The following is a 20,420-nucleotide window of genomic DNA, read 5'->3' as shown; positions in this document are numbered from 1 at the left end:
TCCTTTCATTGGATAGGTGGAGTTATCCCCTATTGTGACATCCTCAGTTGAGAGTCCTTCAAACGTTTCAAACTGTTCTCTGAATCCAGTTATGTCTAGAAGCTTTGCTATCAATTATCCATGTATTATTACTAGTGTTTAGTTCACTTGATAAGGCTAAGAATAGTGAATTTTCAGCTTCCTTTACTTCAGCTATAGAGACATTGATTTTCTTTCTCTCTAGGCAATACATGTGAGTGTCCAAATTTATCACACTTGTAGCTTTGTATTTTAGACAAATCTAATTTCTTGTAGGTTTGATTATTCTTCCCTCTTTTCCGTTTCAAATGTCTTTTCTTTCTTCTATTATTTGTGTTTGTATGTAGGGCTTGAATTTCATCCTCTTTATTTAGAGTGATCCCTCTTGTAATTAATCTTGATTCTTCCTGAGTGCATTCATTCTTAAGTTGATCAAATTTTGGTAGAACAGGTTGTGCACCAATCACTTGAATAAAGGATTCCCAAGCAGTTAGTAACCCTTTATCGTCTACATTATTTCCAATAGTTAAAAGTTGATCTTTCAATTCTGAAATTGTTTCTCTTTTATTCCTCTTGATATGCAGAAGTTGTTATTTCAAGGTAAGCAGTCTGCTTGTATTGTTGATCTCATATGTGTTTTGAATACTCATGAACTTATCATAGGCAGTTGTTATTTTGATATAGTTGGAAGAATATGACCTTTACATCATCTATGATAATTTTAATGGCTTTATTGTTATGTTTTTTTCATATTGTTTTCTCTGGTTCATTATCAGGCATGGTTTTGATTCCTTCAACATATGATTCTAATTCAAGTTCTCGAAGGATGATCATTATTCTTATTCTCCATGATACCAAGTTTGATGCACCTTCAAGTCTGTCTCCAAGTCTAACACCATTCCCGGTGGTTTTTCTTTTGAATAGATTTTGTGTAAATCTTAAGTTTGAGAGTTTCATTATCTTGTTTAAACTCTATCAGTTAGGCTCTGATACCATGTTAAGGAAGAAACCAATGATAGAGTATTAGCAATACTGATATGAATTCAACTTTTAATGTATAGAACAGTTTTATAACTATTCTGATATTATCTTTTAATACCAGATGACTGCCACAAATATATATATATATATATATATATATATATATATATATATATATATATATATATATATATATATATATATATATTACTGTTTATACTGATGGTACTGGAGTAAGTATATCCTTCAATGTAATTTCGGATCGCATATTGCCGTTTTGTATGATGTCTTTTCTGCATTAAGCACAGCACATAATATTAAAGGGAACGCGATCATGCCCACACAGGGTCATGACTCTACGTGACATAAGCCACATAGGTCATGGCTCTATGTGGTCATGACCATTTGTTATTATTAGTCAGCACTAATCACAAGTGCCCGATCTGCTTTAATAGCCCGATACATAATATTTCATCTTCAGCAATCACACGACACAGAGTCCGATCGGGTATAAAACATATCTGCATTAATATCAATTGCAATCGGGTATAAGCAAATATAGTTAATCAATTTGTAAATCAGATCATTCAATATGTAAGTGAGCACAAATATGAATATAAATATATATATATATGAAGAAGGGAGAATTTCTACGCAAAGGCCAAAAGAAAGGGTAAATGTCTATATTAAACGTAATTTAGGGAAATTCATTCATTTTTTCAAACCAAACCGATTATCATCGAAAGTGATAAAGATCAAATAAGAATAATAATAAAAGATTTTTCTTATTTTTCATTACACATTTTTAGTGGATACTCGGAAGAAAGAAACCACAATGTCAAGGAATAAAATAGTTGATAACGTAAAACATAGAAACAATTCAAAACCCACATCTCATTATGTATTTGAAAAGAAGACATTTGTAAGGAGTGCCAACAACACCACTAAAACTATGGTGAAGGCCCGACTCAACAATAATGTAAGGGAAAATTGACAAGAATCCAATGCTACGGAATTAAGGAAGCGATTCAATTATAGAAAGAGGGCAGTAAGGCAAAAATAAGAACACATGTAGGAGCATTTTTTGAGGATAAATAATTTAGGATCTAAACCATTCTACTCTACTCACACTCACATCTACGAATAAGGAGAATCTTTAAGTGACAAATAGTAAGGATGACCATTACCACTGCATAGTAGTAAATTGCTAAAAGATGAAGGGAGGATTACTATGAATAAGAATGGATTATGTTACATCCCAATTTTTGCCCTAAAATTTTAAACTGATTATAGCCGTTGAACCCAATTTATTTCTTCATGTTCATGTGAATTTGAATTGGTTCATTATAGCCGTTGTTATAACATGTTAGTTATAGCCGTTACTTATCTCTTCATGTTCATGTGAAATTGAATTAGTTAATTATAGTCGTTGTATCGATCTAATTACCATATGAAATTGAGTTAGTTAATTCTAGCCGTTGTATTAATTTATTCATGATCACGTGAAATAAAGTCAGTTAATTGTAGCCGTTGTACATATATGATGAACAAGTCAGTTATTATGATGTTGATGAGGTTCCTAACGGTCACTTGATGATTTTAATTAACAATTTATAGATCTTGAATTGATGTCTTGGCGAGAATGTTGTTTTGAATGTTTACAGGATGAAGACCCGAGGGAGAGGGGAAGCATTGCGAAACAAGGTCATCGAAAAGGGATGGTCATAAGGTTCAATCATCAAAAGAGACAGGTTTGACCTAAAAACCACCTTGGCAAGGTTATTAGGACTTGGCGACATAATTTCATGGTGGAACTGCATGAGCTATAAGTTAAAACAATATATTAAAAACAATACAAAATAAACATAATTTCTTACCTTTAAGAAATTATCAAATAATAATATCATTTAAATATTATTTTATTCTCTCAATTATGATCATAGGTAAATAATGATAAAGTGGCACCATTACATTAAAAATATTAATCCAACGATGCCACCTTACCAATACGTACCTATAAACTTAATCAAGAAAATAAAATAAATATAAATGATATTAATTAATTAAAAACTCTTCATCTTCTTTTCGTTTCAATTTTCCCTCCTTTCTATTTCTTCTTTTAGCTGATTTGATAAAAATTCGAGTATGATCTTTTGTAACTGATGGGTAGCCATAAGGTCGGCTCAAACTTATTTATGCAAACCTTTGTCGTGTATTGGATACCACCTTGAAATCGGCTTTCTTTCCATGCACGAATTTTTCATTTTCCTTGCTCAGAATACTGTGTCATTAGTGCCCCAAATCTGATAACACTTGCAACATCTCATAACTATTATCACTCACTGCGGGATACAAAGCAGAGAGGTGGATTAAAGTCAAGCAGTAGCCTTCTCCAACTACGGTGACAGTGTGTCACGTAAGAAGTGATTTACCTTTCTTTTATTACCTTTTTCTAATGTTGAGTCGGCCCTAAGTTTAATCAACATAAATTCCTTGTTTCCAGTAATCTTGCAAGAATATCACATCCTCATGTAAAAGAGAATTCGAACTGTAAATAAAGCCATACGTATTCCATTTCAGTTTGCCTCTTATTTATCAACGATGTAAGATATTGGTTGAAGCCGGCAGCAATCTTTCCAAGTTTAATATAATCTTTCAAGGTTAATCAACTACCATAGTATTGTTCCAGTTTTAAGTTTGTTTAACATCACAATATCCAAACATGTAATATTCTGTAAGTCTTCTTGAATGACTTTCTTCCTTGATAAAAGTTATTATACAATTTGGAACAATGTTTATATCTGAGATGAGTAACAAACTAGAGTACCAAGGAATTCACTAGGCTAAGAGCCAGAATATGGTGAAGAAGGTATAAGGCATATCTATAAAGTTAATTGATGGCACCGAGGAATCACCGGCTAGATGGCCTGATTATGGTGAGGAGGTGTAGATGAACCTATAAAAGGAAAATACAAGAATGATATCAGTAAACAATACATACATGATTAAACTAATGCATTAGCTCATGCAAGTTCCACTTCTGAAATAAGTTGTCAAGCTGAGTGGTGGAGATTGGATTATAAACCCACATTTTGAAATCCTTTGCCAAGGTGGAATTAGGCAAACTTGCCAAAACAATTGATCTTGTTGTTGTCCAGATGCTTCAGTTATTTCGTCGAATAACTGTTGGGACCTCAACCCACCTCGATACTCTGATGGCTGGATCAATGAACATCCCAAGCCCGACCTCATGGTAGGGAGGGTCGTTCTATTAAATTAGAACCTGTGGGGATAAGTAATGGTCCGCGGCTCAGAGGTTAAGCCTATGTCAATGCTTCTCCTCTCACCAAAGCCAGAGCTTGGACAACCGATTAAGGAAGCTTCACAAATAATCTGTATGTTCTTTTAAACCTATAAGTTTAGTTTTTTCTTTTCAAGCTCGAAAGTCATTTATTTTAAATTAATACATTGAGTTAGTTAAATGATCATGTATATTTCATTTGAATCTCATTTCAAATACATTTATTCTCGGTTAAATCTAGAGGTAGTTTAATAATTACTTTCAGCTGAATTAGTTGTAATGTTTTAAATCTGTAGTCTTGGAAGATTAGCATTGTAATTTAGATTTATTTCTGTTTAAACAATAGATTGGAAAAACTATGTCATGTGAACAAGACTAAATCAGTTAGTTAGTTCAAAACTATAATTTAGCTTGTAAGAAACTAGATGTTACAGATTACGACACATAAGGATCAACGATACCATAGTGAGAGAGTAGACCAAAAGGAATTTAGATAGAAGCAAAATCTATAATACTTATGTTGCCATTTTCAATGACGACCAAGTCTTGATAAAGTGATATGTCTATGAAAATTATACATTTGGGGTCACATTTTGAGAAAATCCTAAAGAAAATACAAAGCAATCTATCAACTTAAGTGATCAACAATATGGTTTGCAACTGTAATCTAAGAATAATAATATTAAATGGATTATTGAAGAAGTCGATTAAGACTAGTGTGGCTATTAGACAAGAATTATTCAAGCTATGTTTATCAATCGAATGTCAAAAACACTTGTACAAATATGAATATAATATGATAAGAAAAATTAGAGATAGACAACAATTTTATTAGTCCAAACCAATTTAGTTAGGAGGCAGCACAATTGAGACAAAGTTAGCTACTAATAAGGTTAAATAAACAATCGTCAAGGAGATATGTGAAGGATTATAACTTGCTTGCAATTGAAATATAAGAATTAAGTCCAAAATCTCATAGGAGTAGATTGGAGCCATTACAAAGATGCAAGAGCGATTTCCTAAGGATAACCTTGTGGGTTGGCAAAGTGAGGTTTCCAAAATGGAATATGCCTAGTATATTGTGAAAAGGTAAAAACAGAAAAAATCAAAGAACATTTATGGTCCTATGGGTCCTGTACTAAAAGTAGCAAGACAATTAAGGTTTAATTTTTTGCACTAATGTTGTTACTACCCTTGGTCTAGGCCAAGTTTTTCCTGATTAATATTTAATATTTGAGTAAAGAAAACCTATTAACAATCCAAAAATAACATTAGAATTATGCAACCTTCGGCATAGATAGAACAAAACACACATAAGAGTCCCTAGCTTCTCAATGTAAAAATGAAATAATTATTCCACATTACTACAAACATTATTCAATTACAATATGCAGCTAGTAATGGCTTTCCAGAAGCAGTATGTTCACATGGATCATAGCCAATCTTTACATGTGCTATTTATCATCATACGTACTCATTTTTTCCATAGATTTCTTATACAGGCAGCATGATTATATGGATTTATGCTCCAACACATCTTCTCTACAATGGCAATAAGGTTATCAATATTCCAGATGTTTTGTAGAAGACTCACAGTCTCAATAGCTCAAGTAATTTGAATGAGGACGATAAGTTTCAATTAGACTATTGTCGAGACTCTCCAAGTTGTCATTCAGGTCCCAATCGACTTTGTTTGAATGATATTGTTGGTCTGAAATAGGTTTCTTCCACATAATGTTTGTCTCATGTTTTATCTAGCCACATAATGGCTTTATCATAGATTGCAAACTCTTCAAGTACTCTCTGATTCGTCGAGTACTCTGTTATTTTTGTTTGTTGATTTTCCACAAGTTTTAACTCTCGTGACTTTATGGACACAAAACAAATGTGGGTAAAAATGTCAAAAGTAAAACACTAGTCGAAATGTGTTTTTCAAATGATTTTGCTATAAAACCATATATTTTCTCTTTTGATATGTCAATTTGAAAAACAATACATTTTATAAGTGAATTTTACAAAAGATATATGTTTCTTTAAGAGAATTTAATTATTACTACTCTCTAAGTTATGGAGTTTTTGCAGATTTTTTGTTGAATTCTTGCCAAGTTGAAAATTTTCGGCTCACCAAGTACTCTCTAAGTCTTAGTCTTGGAACTATAGGTTTTATGATCTTTTCTTGATCAATTACATTTGGAATAAGGTTAAATATCCAAGTGAAATCTCTTTAGAGAGACATGACTAATGCAATAATATTTATTAGACAATGGTTTAAAGTATACCATACATTTCTAAGTTTAGTATTATTGATCATACTAGTTATTAAACTATTTAACATGGCTTGAAATGATTATAGATTACAACAAAACATTAATATTATGATAATTAGAAAACCCCATTGATAATTAGAAAACCCCTATCATGCTTGACTGTATCTTTTAGATTGTCTATGTTAGGAATAGGGTTATATGGAGAGTCGTCATGCTTAGCTCAGGAGGGCAGTTCGTGAATTGCAGGAACCGTTTCAAGGCCAACCCAGATATTCCCACGTGTTTATTGCTATCGCTATGCATATCTTTTATAATAGGGACATGATTGTTGGGCTTTGCAGGGAATTGTTTACTGAGGAGATTTTGGGGGACCTAGACAACGTTTTGGTTAATATTCAAATGATTTTACCATTCCTAGAGCTGATAATTATGGCTTCTTATGTTAAGAAACCAACCCATTCCCACCTACCCAATTGTACTCTCGGAAGCTTTGGAAGGCTTCTGGGTTCACTAGGAGGTAATGGAAATAACATGAGATTTCTAATGATGTTGTTTGAAATCCTAGTCCTTGTCAAGGAGAATTGGCTTGAAAACTACTTTTAGAAAGAGGGTATTGTTGATGATAAGGTGTTGGTGGAGCTATGGAAGATTTAAGGGAAGCGCTTCACTTCAATAGCTGAATAGTTTTGGATTGCTACTCCCTCCCTTTTTTATTATGAATGTATAAAGATAGAAACTTAAACCATCATGAAGCTCTAATTAGTTTTGTTTAAAAATGTCGTTAATCCTCATCTATAGTATGATAAGTATGAGCCATACAATGTTATCTATGTATAGTTAAGGTTACATTCGTATGAATTTTAGACTTAGCTATATACATTGCTCATGTTGGCCCTTGGAATACGAAAGCTTTTTCTTTTTCAAGGCTTTTGTCCTTCATAAATATAATTACTCTGGTGTTTTATTATAATGTTGCAATCAATTGTTGGAAGTCGAGGGGTGGTTTTGGATTATGACTGTGAATCAATATTAATAGAAGACACTTCTTTGAGTCTTGGTTACTCTCTGCTAATTAATGATCCCTTTCTTCCTCGTCAATGGCCGGTTCTTTTAATGTCGTATTAATCAGATTATGGCTGTTTCTTGTTGCCACAGCTGGTTTGGGTACTCACATTTTATTTTAAGTTATAATGCTGCCCCATTATAGCCACTTCCACAGGAATGGGGAAGAAGTTAGGTTGGGTGGGCATCTTTAATGAAATTAGGGGATTAACTCCTTTTCCTTGTTAATGGTTGTATTATTTGGATGGTTAATGATAATAATAGAAACATTATGTGAGGATATTCATAGGAAAGCTTCGCCCAGAAAAAGTACCCAAACAGATTTCTAAATTTACTTGCTCCCTAGCAACTTCCCTAAACCACACTACTTATCCCATAAGCAATCATATTTCAACTCCTTAAAATTCCATGCCTTGAATAATTGCTTAGAACTGTGGTGATCTAGATAGGAGAATTCAATATAGAAAATTTACTTGTAGCGTTTGTATGCCAAGCCTTTAAATGCTGCCCGAGCTTCTGCTGCTTCAAGATAAACTGCCTGCACATGGCAACTCCAGATTGATTTTATCAACATCACTAAACAAATTAATTGGCCAGTCATCTTAAACAAAATGTCTCACTGCCACAGAAAAGTTCAAATAAATGCATGTTAACCGAATAGGGAAAATCAAATACCATATGGACAAAAAAAATAAGTTAAATAACACATTAAGCATTGACAAATTGACCAAGAATTTATTTAAAGCACTGAAAAGTGAGGGAAAAACGCCTCTTTTGGGCCAGTAAAGGAAAAAGCATCAAGAGATGACTTACCAATGCTAATGTTTTTGTTGGTGGAAGAATCACTCTTTCCAAACTTCCAAACCTTCCAAACATTGTCACCAAATCTAGTTCTGACGTACTGAAAGGCAGGTTCTTTATGATTAGTATGTGACTGCTTCTCTTCACTTTATCCAATTTTCCTGAAGCAAGTCCTTCTAAAACATCCACATTCACTCCTTCATCACTTAAAACTTTTTTGGTCTCGGCAATTATGTGAGTTTCTCCCAGGGCCATTCGTACAGCAAGATCATCAGCTTCTGGATTTAATAGCTCACTCTTGCTAACACCATATTTCCTTGCAACATTCTCTGCTATCTGCAACCAAGACAAAAGACGAACCATATGATCCTGTTCCCGGAAATTGCTTCGTGGTGTAATAAAAACACAACCACAGAATAATGATTATCTACAATCAAAATACAGGAATTTTATTTTCAAATGTACAGAAAAATTACCACAATTACTTAGATCTATTTAAAAAGAAATACCCTATGTGCTGCACATATCTTCTATACTCAACACAAACATTCGAAGAAAAAACATGCTTTCCGACTTTGAAAACTTGCAATAATCAAAAGGCACATATATTATTTTTATACAATGTCCACCAGTTTAGCACTTGTAATAAATAACTATAGAGTCTATAGGTAATGTTGTACTGGCCACCCTGATTACCCTTCTCTGAAAATGTAACTGCCTCAAATGCACAATATCCTACTTGAATGGGACTCAAAAGTCAAAAACACAAAATTCGAACATCTTGCTATCAAAGTGTTTCCAGCTCCCCATTAAAGGAAAACCCATTCTTCCAGTTTTTTGGATTGTCATGTTGACTAGAGAAGATGGCAGTCTTATCACTTGCCAAGAATTATGAAGATCCTAATCCTGTCACTACCCTGACAAAAGAATCATTATTCAATGGCCACAACTCATCCTTGTAATTTGTTTCACCAGCATCTATTATCACTACTCTGGATGAGAATCTAGATGTTCTGTATGTCTGCAGAATCAATAAAGATATTAAATTTTGAACTTCAGAAGAGATGATGCTAGAAACTTTATATTCGCTAATCTGTATGATCTGCACATGACACACTCTCAAGGAAAATATTGTTAGAAATCTACACTATAACATATAGTTAGGAGGCTTTCAAACCTACTCCCAGTTGATTATAATATTTGGTTGTTTGAGTCACTACCACTCACATTAAGATATTGTTTATGTTTGTTTCCTTGGGGTTAGATTACATATCCTAAATAATAGGATCAAAACCTAGGATGCAGGGTTTAGAGCCTGCCAGATGTGTCCAGGGACTATGGCAGGTCCGGGTTTTGCCTGGGGTCCGCAGCGGGTCCCCACAGGGTCCAGACCACAGACAGGGTCTGGTCGAATTCGCACTAGCACAGACCTAGGCCAACCTACAGTTCATGGCACGGACCCTGTGGGGTGTGAACCCAGCACAGACCCTGTGAGGACCCGTCACGGACCTGCAACGAACTCATAGGGGCCCGAAGACACAACTCAAAAAGTGAAAAAAACTAATGTTAAACATTGTTATTTTTAAATATTTGTTTCTTGCTTACCCTAAAAGGAGCCTATTGACAAACATTTCACTCATTTGGTTTCTCATTTGCTCTCTCATTTTAGTGTACCCATTTTGCTAGTTTGAAGAAAATTTTGTAGATAATGATTTTGGAGTCACAAATCCTTCCAAGAATCAGTGTAGAGTGTTCCAAGTATGCATTGGATCGTTTCTTTTACTTCTTTGATAGCTTGTTTTAAGTTTTTTAATTGTTCTAAATTTTATCAAGTTTTTGTATAAGTTTCAAAATATGTTTTTTCTCCACTTCTATTATAGATTGCAAGAATGAGTAGTCGGAGATCAATGGGTGGAGGAGGGTCCCAAAAATTTAAAATTTAAAAAGTTCTCATTTGTGTAAGTATAGAACAAGAATTGAACAATGTCCTTGAGGGTGGCGAGGAGGGGAGTTTATGGAAATGCATTTTTTGCAAAACCCAATATAGAAGCTCCTATTACCAAGTTAAACATCATTTTCTAGGCCCTAGAGGTAAGGGGATCAATATGTGTGAGGGCTCAAAGACAGAAAAGGAGTTATTGATTGTTCAAATAGCAGCCATATTAAAAGAACAAGAAGATGCTGATAGGTTAGTTTCAAGGGACAAGCAAGAAAAATGAATGCACAAACCACCAACACCACCTTCTCAAACAACCACTACACATCATCCCTTCTTACCAATGCCTTCTACGGATGAAGAAAATGTAGAAACACCCCAAAGCACCACCCTCAGGAGAGGCCCATTAGATAGGGTATTTCAAAACAAATTAAGAGAAATTGCTAAAGGTCGGGTGTTGCCTCTTTGTGAATGGTCTTCCATTCAATCTAGTAAGATCACATTATCGGAGGGAGAGGGTGCAAGCAAAAAATCAAGCACCTGGTGGTTACCAAGGTCCTAGGTGTGAAAAGGTGAGAACCTTATTGCTAGTGAGAAAAAAAATGTAGATAACCTCCTCAAACAAATAAGAGATTTTTTGGATCAAAACAGGGGGTAATTATTATCTCTAATGCATGGAAAGATTACAAAAACCATCTATAAATAAATGTGATTGTTGTCTCGCCCAAGTGGGCAATGTTTTGTATGGCAGTTGATTTTGAAGGTAAGGTAAAGGATGCTAAACTTCTTGCCCAAATTCTCATTGAATCCATAGAGTCTATGGGTGTTGATAATGTTGTTCAAGTAATAATAGGCAATGCAAAAGTTTGTAGGGTTGCGTGTGCTTTGGTAGATGCACAATATGATCATATCTTTTGGACACCATGCACCATCCACTCCTTGAATTTGGTGATGAAAGCAATTGACACCAAAATTGATTGGGTGAAAAAAGTATATGAGGACGGTGAGGAGATCCAAATGTTTGTAACAAAGCACTATATGTCACAACCAAGTTTCAGAACTTTCCCCAACTTTGAATTATTGAAGGCAAATTTTAAGATTTGATGTAAAGTTTTAGTTTCAATTAGCATTTTGTGTCATACTTTACATAATTGAATAAAATGTTTTTGTGTTGTTTGCATATTTAAGATGTGTTATTAACTTACAAGTAGCATGTTATTAGGTGGTTGAAACTCAATTTGCTTCACACACAATCATCCTCAAACAACTTGTGAGGGTGAAAGATGTATTGTCCCATATGGTTATTAGCAACTAATAGAGTGTATGGAAGCAATCAAATACAAGAAGGGCCCAAAATGTAAAGGCAATAATCTTGGATGATGATTGGTGGGCTCGAGTGAATTTTGTATTAGAGTTCACCGAGCTCATCATGTCTATGGTTCAATTTGTCAACACTAATGAACCTTGTTTGGGTATCATCTATGATGCCATGCACTCCATGCTAGAGGAGTGAAAACAGTAAGTTTTATACAATATTCTATCCTTGTTTACTGAGAAATTTTAAATTTTTTAATTTTATTTAACATTACATCAAGATAACTGACATGAACATCATTTGACATCCCAAGTCATTCATAGGAGACAGCATGATCCTAAGGACACCTTGTACAAAAAGGTGGAGTCAACTGTTCTTCATCGATGAGACAAGATGACTACACCTTTAAACCTCCTAGCATATGCGCTATCTTGCAGGTATTATAGTGTTGAAATACTTGTTATTCCTAGTAGAGTGCCACAATCTCCCAAGCATTATAGTGCTGAGATACTTGTTATTCCTGGTAGAGTGCCACAATACAGAGATACTGAGGTTGCTAGTGGGTATAAGAAGGCATTAAGCGAGCTCTTTAGCAATCCTGAGGAGGCATCAAATGTTAGATGAGATTTTACAGAGTTTGCCTCAGAAAATAATGCAAACCTTGATGCAATTAATGCCCAAAATACAATGAATGGCATTAGATGGTGGTACCTACATGGGCAAGACTGTATGTATCTCCAACCTCTTTCCATTAACATCCTATCACAGGTAAGTTTTTTAGTTTTTCTTTTTTGACTTTTTTTGTGTCCATTTACCTTGTAGATTTAGTACACTTGTTACAATTTATATTTTTTTAAGATTTTGTTGGTTGCCTCTCTAGGTTGTGAGCTCTTATGCTACTGAGCGGAATTGGAGTAAATAATCCTTTATCCACTCACTGAAGCATAAGCAGTTGGGTTCTAAGAAAGCAAAGGACTTGGTATATATTCACAACAACTAGCACCTCTTGTTACATAAGGATCCAAATACAAGGGGAGAAAAAAGTTGTGGGATGTAGCATCTAATTCTGCTGACTTGGATATGACCATCCAAGATCTAGGTAGAACTACCTTGCTAGATGTTCATGATATAGCAACATCTAGGGGATAGTTGTCATGTCCCCATTTTGGAGGCAATTTGATTTAATTAATTTAATTAATTAGGTTGTCCAAAATAATGAATATTTTATGAGGATGACTAATTAATTATTTTAATTAAATAAATAAGTGGTATTAAGTTAATTATTTATAAAGTTATCAAATAAATAAATATTAAAAGGTAACTTTATATTTAATTAATTTAATAAAGTGACTTGAATTATAAAATATTTTATAAAGTCACTAATAGATAAAATAAAATAATGTTCTAGAAGCTTCTGGAGAAAGTGGAGAAAAAGAATAAATAGGCACCCCGGGGCTTCATTCTAATCATCCAGATTTGTTGTTGTTGATGTTGATGTTTGTTGATGTGCATTGTGGAGCCTAGGGTTTCTGCAATAGTCACAACTGGCCATTGAGAACGAAAACTCTCAATTGGTACGCAATTTTGAGGGTGTGAAATATCACTTGAATTATTGCAGCTGGGAGGAAGATACTTCAGTCTTCTATTTGTGCTACATTGAGAAAAAATATTTGTGGCCATTGAGAACAAAAACTCTCAATTGGTACGCAATTTTGAGGGTGTGAAATATCACTTGAATTATTGCAGCTGGGAGGAAGATACTTCGGTCTTCTATTTGTGCTACATTGAGAAAAAATATTTGAGCACAAAAAGCAGGCCGAAAAAGCAGTTCGAAAAAAGCAGGCCAAAAAAGCAGTTCGAAAAAGCAGGCCGAAAAAGCAATTCGAAAAAAGAAGTCCGAAAAAAGCAGGCTGAAAAAGCAGAACCGAAAAAGCAGGTCCGGAAAAGCAATCCAAAAAAAAAAAAGCAATCCGAAAAAGCAAATTCGAAAAAGCAAAGAAAATTATTACAGCCATCTACAATCAGGGGCGGCAGCTAGAGAGGCATGACTTGGGCATTTGAGGAGGTTATTTTCTGTTCAGTGGTATTGCAATACATCTATTCTCAAAGGCGACTTCATATGCCAGATCTGATGTGTATTTTCATAGTTGCCTTTCACTATAGAGTGCTGTTGTAATTGTCATTTCGTATCAGACCTATCATTCATTAATAGATAGATCATTCATTTTTACATTCCTCACAATGGTATCAGCAATCCATGGCTTTAGTTGTATTTAATCATGCATGTGATTACCGTACTGCTGTAGGGGAGTATTGAAGTTAGATATTTAGTGTTGCATTAGTTTTCATTGGCAGCTGTAGGTGCATATTACTTTACCAGCAATCATCATATTTTGATATCTTTGTAAATGCCAAGAGTCTTGGCTAACTTAGTATAAATATTGTATTGGATACTCATTCTCAATTAAGGAGATACAATTGCTGGTCATTAATAGTTGTCTTTGAGCATTAATATATCATTTCTTATCAGCCAGTTAGCTTGCATACCAACTGTTTGTTAAAATACCAGTTGGCTGTAGGTGATCATTTTCATGATTAGAACTCATATATGTATTCACTATTGCCAAAATTAGTTGCATATTTATGTTAGGTCATTGTTTAAACAATTTGGAGTCTTTTGTAAGCATTCTCTTTGAGGCAAATCCAAACAAGAATCATTGCGGCAATCTGAAAAGTTATATCAGTCAGATGACCCTTGCTTGCAAAGTGTTTGACGAAATGTCAAACAACTGAAGTATAAAGATTTTTGGTGTTTGAAGAAGTTATAACCTATTGGGGTTATTACAATAGTGGAACCAATTTGGGATTGAATGATGAGGATCTAAAATTAGTTGCAGCCAAGGATGAAGCCACTGATCCCTCATTTTTTAATAACCCATTTGACCCTTGAAGGGCATTGATACATTGATAAATTATTAAACACTTTGTCATTATAATTTTCATTTATCATTATGTTTCAAACTTTATTATTTGATGAACTAGTCTATTTTTTTAAAATTTCATTTTGCAATTTAATAATTCATTGAATGATTTTCTATAGAATCGTGAACATAGATTAGTGAGCAAGTATTTAATGTTTATCTTTGACATTTAGCATTGATCAAAGATCAGGCAACATATATTCATACTATGAAATGATTTAATTTTGCAATTAGGCATGTTTCTCTTGTTTTATATATATATGTATGAATATATGTTGCTTGATCTTTGATCAATGCTAAATGTCAAAGATATATATATATATATATATACTTGTGAACCCCCAACAAACCCAAAGGGGAAAAAAAAGCCAAAACTCACGAACCCAAAACCCAAATCCAAATCCGTCCCCAAACCTGAACCGGCAACTTACATCAAAACAAACCTGATAATAATAGTTATTCCTCAAAAGTTTGAACAAAATATCAGAGTTCAAATATTTGAAATTTGAAAAGCAAAACCATCAAAATATGGTATCAAAGCAGTGCTAATCCATCAGTCCGTGGAGGTGATTATTTTCCAATTGTTACCTATGAGTACACTGGTGTTCAGATCTCTGATGCAATTGACTCGTTCATTTGTTATTGTATTTGTTTGCTTGTAAGTACCCCAAGTACGTGTGATCCTAAGGAAGAGACTTACATTTCAAAGAACGTATTTAATGTTTAGGCTTGAAATTTGCCCCAGTACCATGAGCGCAGCATAAAGAATATCAGTGTATTCAAACTGCAAGTAGAATAGGATACATAAATAAAAATGAAATTTTAGCAATGATGAGAGAAAGAAAGGCATATAATTCCACTTCAGGTGTGAAGATGTAATTTTAAGAATCAGATTATTTAATAGTTCAAAGGAGCAGAGTCTGGACAAAGTTCAAGCAATAAATATGTTGTCTCCTTGCTAAAGGATTGAAGGAAATACATCCATTACCAATTGTGTAATAACCCTACTGGCTCACCCAAGACAATGCTGAATAGATTTTGTTTTTTTTTAATCCAAATGCTTTTTGAAATTCTCAGAATGTAAAGAAAATACAAATAATATAAAATTCAAACTACCATGAATGCCAGCATAAATTTTCAATTTTCAATTATGTTGTATGCAATTATTATAATCATACACTTATAGAGAAGCAACAATTTAAAGAACCTATGTATGTATTTGGCGTCGGTAGATTGCAGCAGTAAAACATGTAACACCAACTTCACAAATGAAATTCTCAAACCCAACAATAAATGCAGGGTCTATGGAAGTAAACACTGCCTCTTGATATGTGATTGCAGCTTTCAAACAAATCGCCAATAGGGCAATTCAACTCCCCATAATGCAATGCCAAACACTAGTAATGATGTTGCCCAGCTATAGATTAATTATCAGACTTGTACGCATCTTATTGCAGGAATAACTGTTGCCCAAATGCTGAGAATATGCACGCTAAAATGCAGATACAAATAATGCTTAAAATCAGAATTCCCCAAACCAAAATCTCCAGCAATACAGATCTTCTTAGCTACAATTAATACAGTAGGAGGAATGGAAAATCGTATACCTCAGCACAATTTGCCAAGCAATTTTGGAATAATTCTCATAATTGAATCTACAATACTTCAGTTGTAGATCCCAAACCCTTATACTTCAGCAAGGGCACAAAAAATCAGAATTTCAGGAAAACATCACAAAGATGACAAAACCAAAATAAGATAATCAAATGATTGAATACTTTTTTGATCAAATAGGCTCATATATATAATCTCCAAGTGGCACAAGTTTCCCAAATAAACTCCATAACATTAAAATATAATGAAGCGCCATTATGATATAATTTATTAATTGCTTTTGGCTCCCAAAATGACTTTTACCACCATAACATAATATTCTGACACGCAAGGCCACAGTTTATTGTGCCCACGATTTAGAACTTTTCAACCCGATTCCAACGAGCTATGATACTGAGGTGGCCAACATACAACAACAACAAAAACAGCAACCTCAGCATATCTAGATGAATATTGAATAATAATAATTCACCCGTCTTGCGAAAACAACTGTAGAAGCATCAAAATTGAAATCTGACTACACCTGAGTGATCTTGACAAAGAAAGACAACGAATGAACCTAGCGAGATGACTTACTGTAAATAGACATTCCCTCCAAAAAAATTGGAGCCCAAACTAGAAGCCCGAATTAAAAACTGAGACGATCACTCAACTCCTCTATCTCAACTAAGCTCATTGGAACCAACAGTTGACTTACTATAAATAGTAAGTCCCTCGAACTGAGCCAAAACACACCATGGGCAGCTAGAAAGCGTATAACCCCACAACTGATACCCTCAAATCCCACTAGCAGCTCACGAGGATCACGATGGTAAATTGACCAAGCCAACTACAGGAACCTGCTAATAATGGGGACATTAATGTTGTCCCTCCCTAAGATTGCTTGTCTTCACGCAATCCCAGAGCAAAATGAACATCACAGTCCACCTAGATCCCAAGGGTAGAGTTGTGTACTATCCCTGTTATATACAAGCAACCTATAGCACTACCACCCAAATAACTGAAATCAATAAGAGAATCATCTGGACATTGACTATAGGCGCTAATGGCGGTAACAACTCATCAGAACTCAATCCAACTAAAATACCAACTCTGTCAACATCTGAGTCCCTATCAAACTAACACTCACACCCAACTACATTGTAGAGATGATGATGACCATAAGTACTTGAATCACTATCACCAACTCCAACCTTTCATAAATTATCCTGGGTGTGTGGATATTGCAAGTGGTCTAACTTGCAGTTGTTGATCACATCTGTAAAAGACGGTGTTAACCCATCTCATAATGGATGGGATGAAACTGGAGCCAACCCACACCAATGTGAAACCAAATCGTCTACCAGTGGGTCAAAAGAGAAGAGACAACCACTCCTCACAGTGTAATGTCAATAAAAACTTTGAATCTCTGTCAAGGGCTCATCAATATCAAATTGGTATCAAGAGACGACTCCAAGCTCTCACCCCACACAACTACTAGCTAGGAAGGATCTTGGACAATCCTCTAAGCATACCCAACCTCAAAATCTCTGTTTGGAAGCATTTTAGCCAAGCTCTCTACAATCTTCCCCACCAATTGTCATAAAGTCCGAGAGCCCCGAATGAAAGTACCATCAAATACTCGGTATGAATCCTCCCACACATTCAAACTCTCCAAAAGATACTCCATGAGAGACTCGATGAAGTAGAAATTATGTGGAAGCATCAACCTGCTCCCCTGTGACCCACAGTTTATCCCTCTTAAAACGTGGCATTGCCAACTGTCCAATGCTACCAACTGTATGAGATGAAGAAATAGATTCGCTTCTAGCAAAAAGAAGCAAATCATCATGAGATATCATCTCCATAGATGCTATCACCTCCTCCCTCCATAACTGCTACACACATATCTTGGAAGGATGTGACTACCACATCATCACATCCCTCATCCCCAACCATGGAAGCAAACTCACCACTAGTCAGTTGAAGGTGAGTGATAGTGACATCAGTTCAGCTCTAGAGCATTATGATACTATTGTCAAATGTTAGTTGCATCTCATTGGGCTGCTCCATTGTTAGATGAGCACAGTGATAGTAGTCTTTCCCTAGCAGGGTTCATGCACTTCGAGAGGTTGTGAGAGTCTTGAAGCATAATTATTCGCAGTTAGTTGCTGACAGGGATTACCTTCTAGAGTGGGGTAGCACCTGTTATGAGATAGTGTTAGGGAGAGAGGAGAAGGTGGTTGAGCTCACCCAGGAGCTCAACCACATGCTCCAACTCCAAGGTCACCTTATCCAAACGTATTTTTTACTCCTGGAGAGCCAACTGAGAACACTACAGAGAGTCCACAGTCACCTCAAGCTCCTGGGTAAGCTCAACCACCTTCTCCTCTTTCCCTAACACTATCTCATAACAGGTGTTGCCCCACTCTAGAAGGTAATCCCTGTCAGCAACTAACTACGAATAATTATGCTTCATAACTCTGACAACCTCTCGAAGTGCATGAACCTCTACTACGGAAAGACTACTATCAATGTACTCATCTGACAGTAGAGCACCCCAACTGGATGTAGCTAGCCTCTGACAGATAGCATCATAATGCTCCAGAGCTAAAGTGATGTCACTATCACTCAACTTTAGCTGACCAATCACATGATGCCTTTGTAACTCCTAGCTCCTTTGCAAGCACACCGCCTCACTATTTGCACTATGATAGGAAACTAAATCGGTGCTACTTACCACATGTGTGCTATATTCCTCACACACCTCTGCAACTAAGATAAAACTACTCGGTATCTCAACCAACACTTCCTCTAGAGAAGTGAAAGCCCTCACTATATCAAACTCCTCGAATGACTCTACTTCCCCCTCAACAGAAAGTCCATGTAAATCTTGATCCTAAGACCCTTCTAAAACCTCCTTGGAGTCATCACTCAATAATTGGCAAGGGTTATTATACCCAATGCAGCTCATAGCATCATCAAATCGATCATCAGATGTGCCCATACTCTATATCCACATCTCCTAATAGATGCTCAATTGCTATCACTTGACTCTGCACACATGACTCAACCTCAGGCTATTAATCAATAACATTGAGCATACACCAACATCTGTTGTCTCCATTGTAACATCCAAATCACCAATATCAGAATTGGGTCACTCCATATATAAATCGGCCCCACTCGAGGGAAGAACAACCTCCCGCAACGAAGCAACACTGTGACAATTGACATAAAAATCTCCTATAACAATCTCCTCCTCGAGAGAGAGTCAAAGCAATCAGCAGTAACTACTGCCCTAATAACACTTGCACTATCTGCAACAACTCTGGAATCCTCAACCCACTGAAGCTCGGTGTTGCAATCCACCAATGGCACTGTGCATCCGAATAGCTCTTAACAAATGTTCAATTGCCATCACCTAACTCTGCACACATGACTCAACCTCAGGCTGTAAATCAATAACGTTGGAGCATACACCAACATCTGTTGACTCCGTTGTAACACCCAAATCACTAATATCACAACTAGGTCACTCCATATATAAATCGGTTGCACCTGAGGGAAAAACAACCTCTCGCAACAAAGCAACACTGCAACAACTGACATACAAATCTCCTATAACAATCCCCTCCTCGAGAGAGAGTCAAAACAATCAGTAGTAACTACTGCCCAAATAGCATTTGCACTATCTACAACAACAACTCTGGAATCCTCAACCCACTGAAGCTTAGTGTTGCTATCCACCAATGGCATTGCACATCCTAGGACCCATCTAAAGCCTCCTTAGAGCCATCACCCAATAACTAGAAAGGGGCATCATACCTAGTGCAACTCATAGCATCATCAAATCGATCATCAAATGTGTCCATACTCTTTATATCCACATCTCCTAACAGATGCTCAGTTGCCATCACCTGATTCTGCACACATGACTCAACCTCGGGCTGTAAATCAATAACGTTGGAGCATACACCAACATTTGTTGACTCCGTTGTAACACCCAACTCAACAATGTCACAGCTGGGTCACTCCATATATAAATTGGTCCCACCCGAGGGAAAAACAACCTCCCGCAATGGAGCAACATTGCAACAACTACCAAACAATTCTCCTATAACAATCCCCTCCTCAAGAGAGTCAGAACAATCAGCAGTAACTA

The 20,420-nt window shown here is 35.6% G+C and overlaps 1 protein-coding gene across 3 annotated transcripts in view; it reads right to left on the bottom strand.

The window, feature by feature from the left end:
• LOC149568860 (nucleotide/nucleic acid binding protein) overlaps positions 1 to 20,420 on the bottom strand; it is a 146,330-nt gene that overhangs the window by 65,479 nt on the left and 60,431 nt on the right. For all 3 annotated transcript variants that reach the window (XM_089821740.1, XM_089821741.1, XM_089821742.1), the window contains 2 exons: positions 8,443 to 8,766; positions 8,103 to 8,167 (listed from right to left, as the gene is read on the bottom strand). In XM_089821740.1, the coding sequence (XP_089677866.1) occupies positions 8,103 to 8,167; positions 8,443 to 8,766 (389 nt within the window). The remainder of the gene's footprint in view (positions 1 to 8,102; positions 8,168 to 8,442; positions 8,767 to 20,420) is intronic.

The sequence above is a fragment of the Cupressus sempervirens genome, chromosome 3, assembly GCF_028749045.1.
Source record: "Cupressus sempervirens isolate cs-2001-9-10 chromosome 3, ASM2874904v1, whole genome shotgun sequence".
NCBI classification, from domain to species: domain Eukaryota; kingdom Viridiplantae; phylum Streptophyta; class Pinopsida; order Cupressales; family Cupressaceae; genus Cupressus; species Cupressus sempervirens.
The sequence above is the reverse complement of the archived record's forward strand: the minus strand, read 5'-3'. Positions and strand labels throughout refer to the sequence as shown.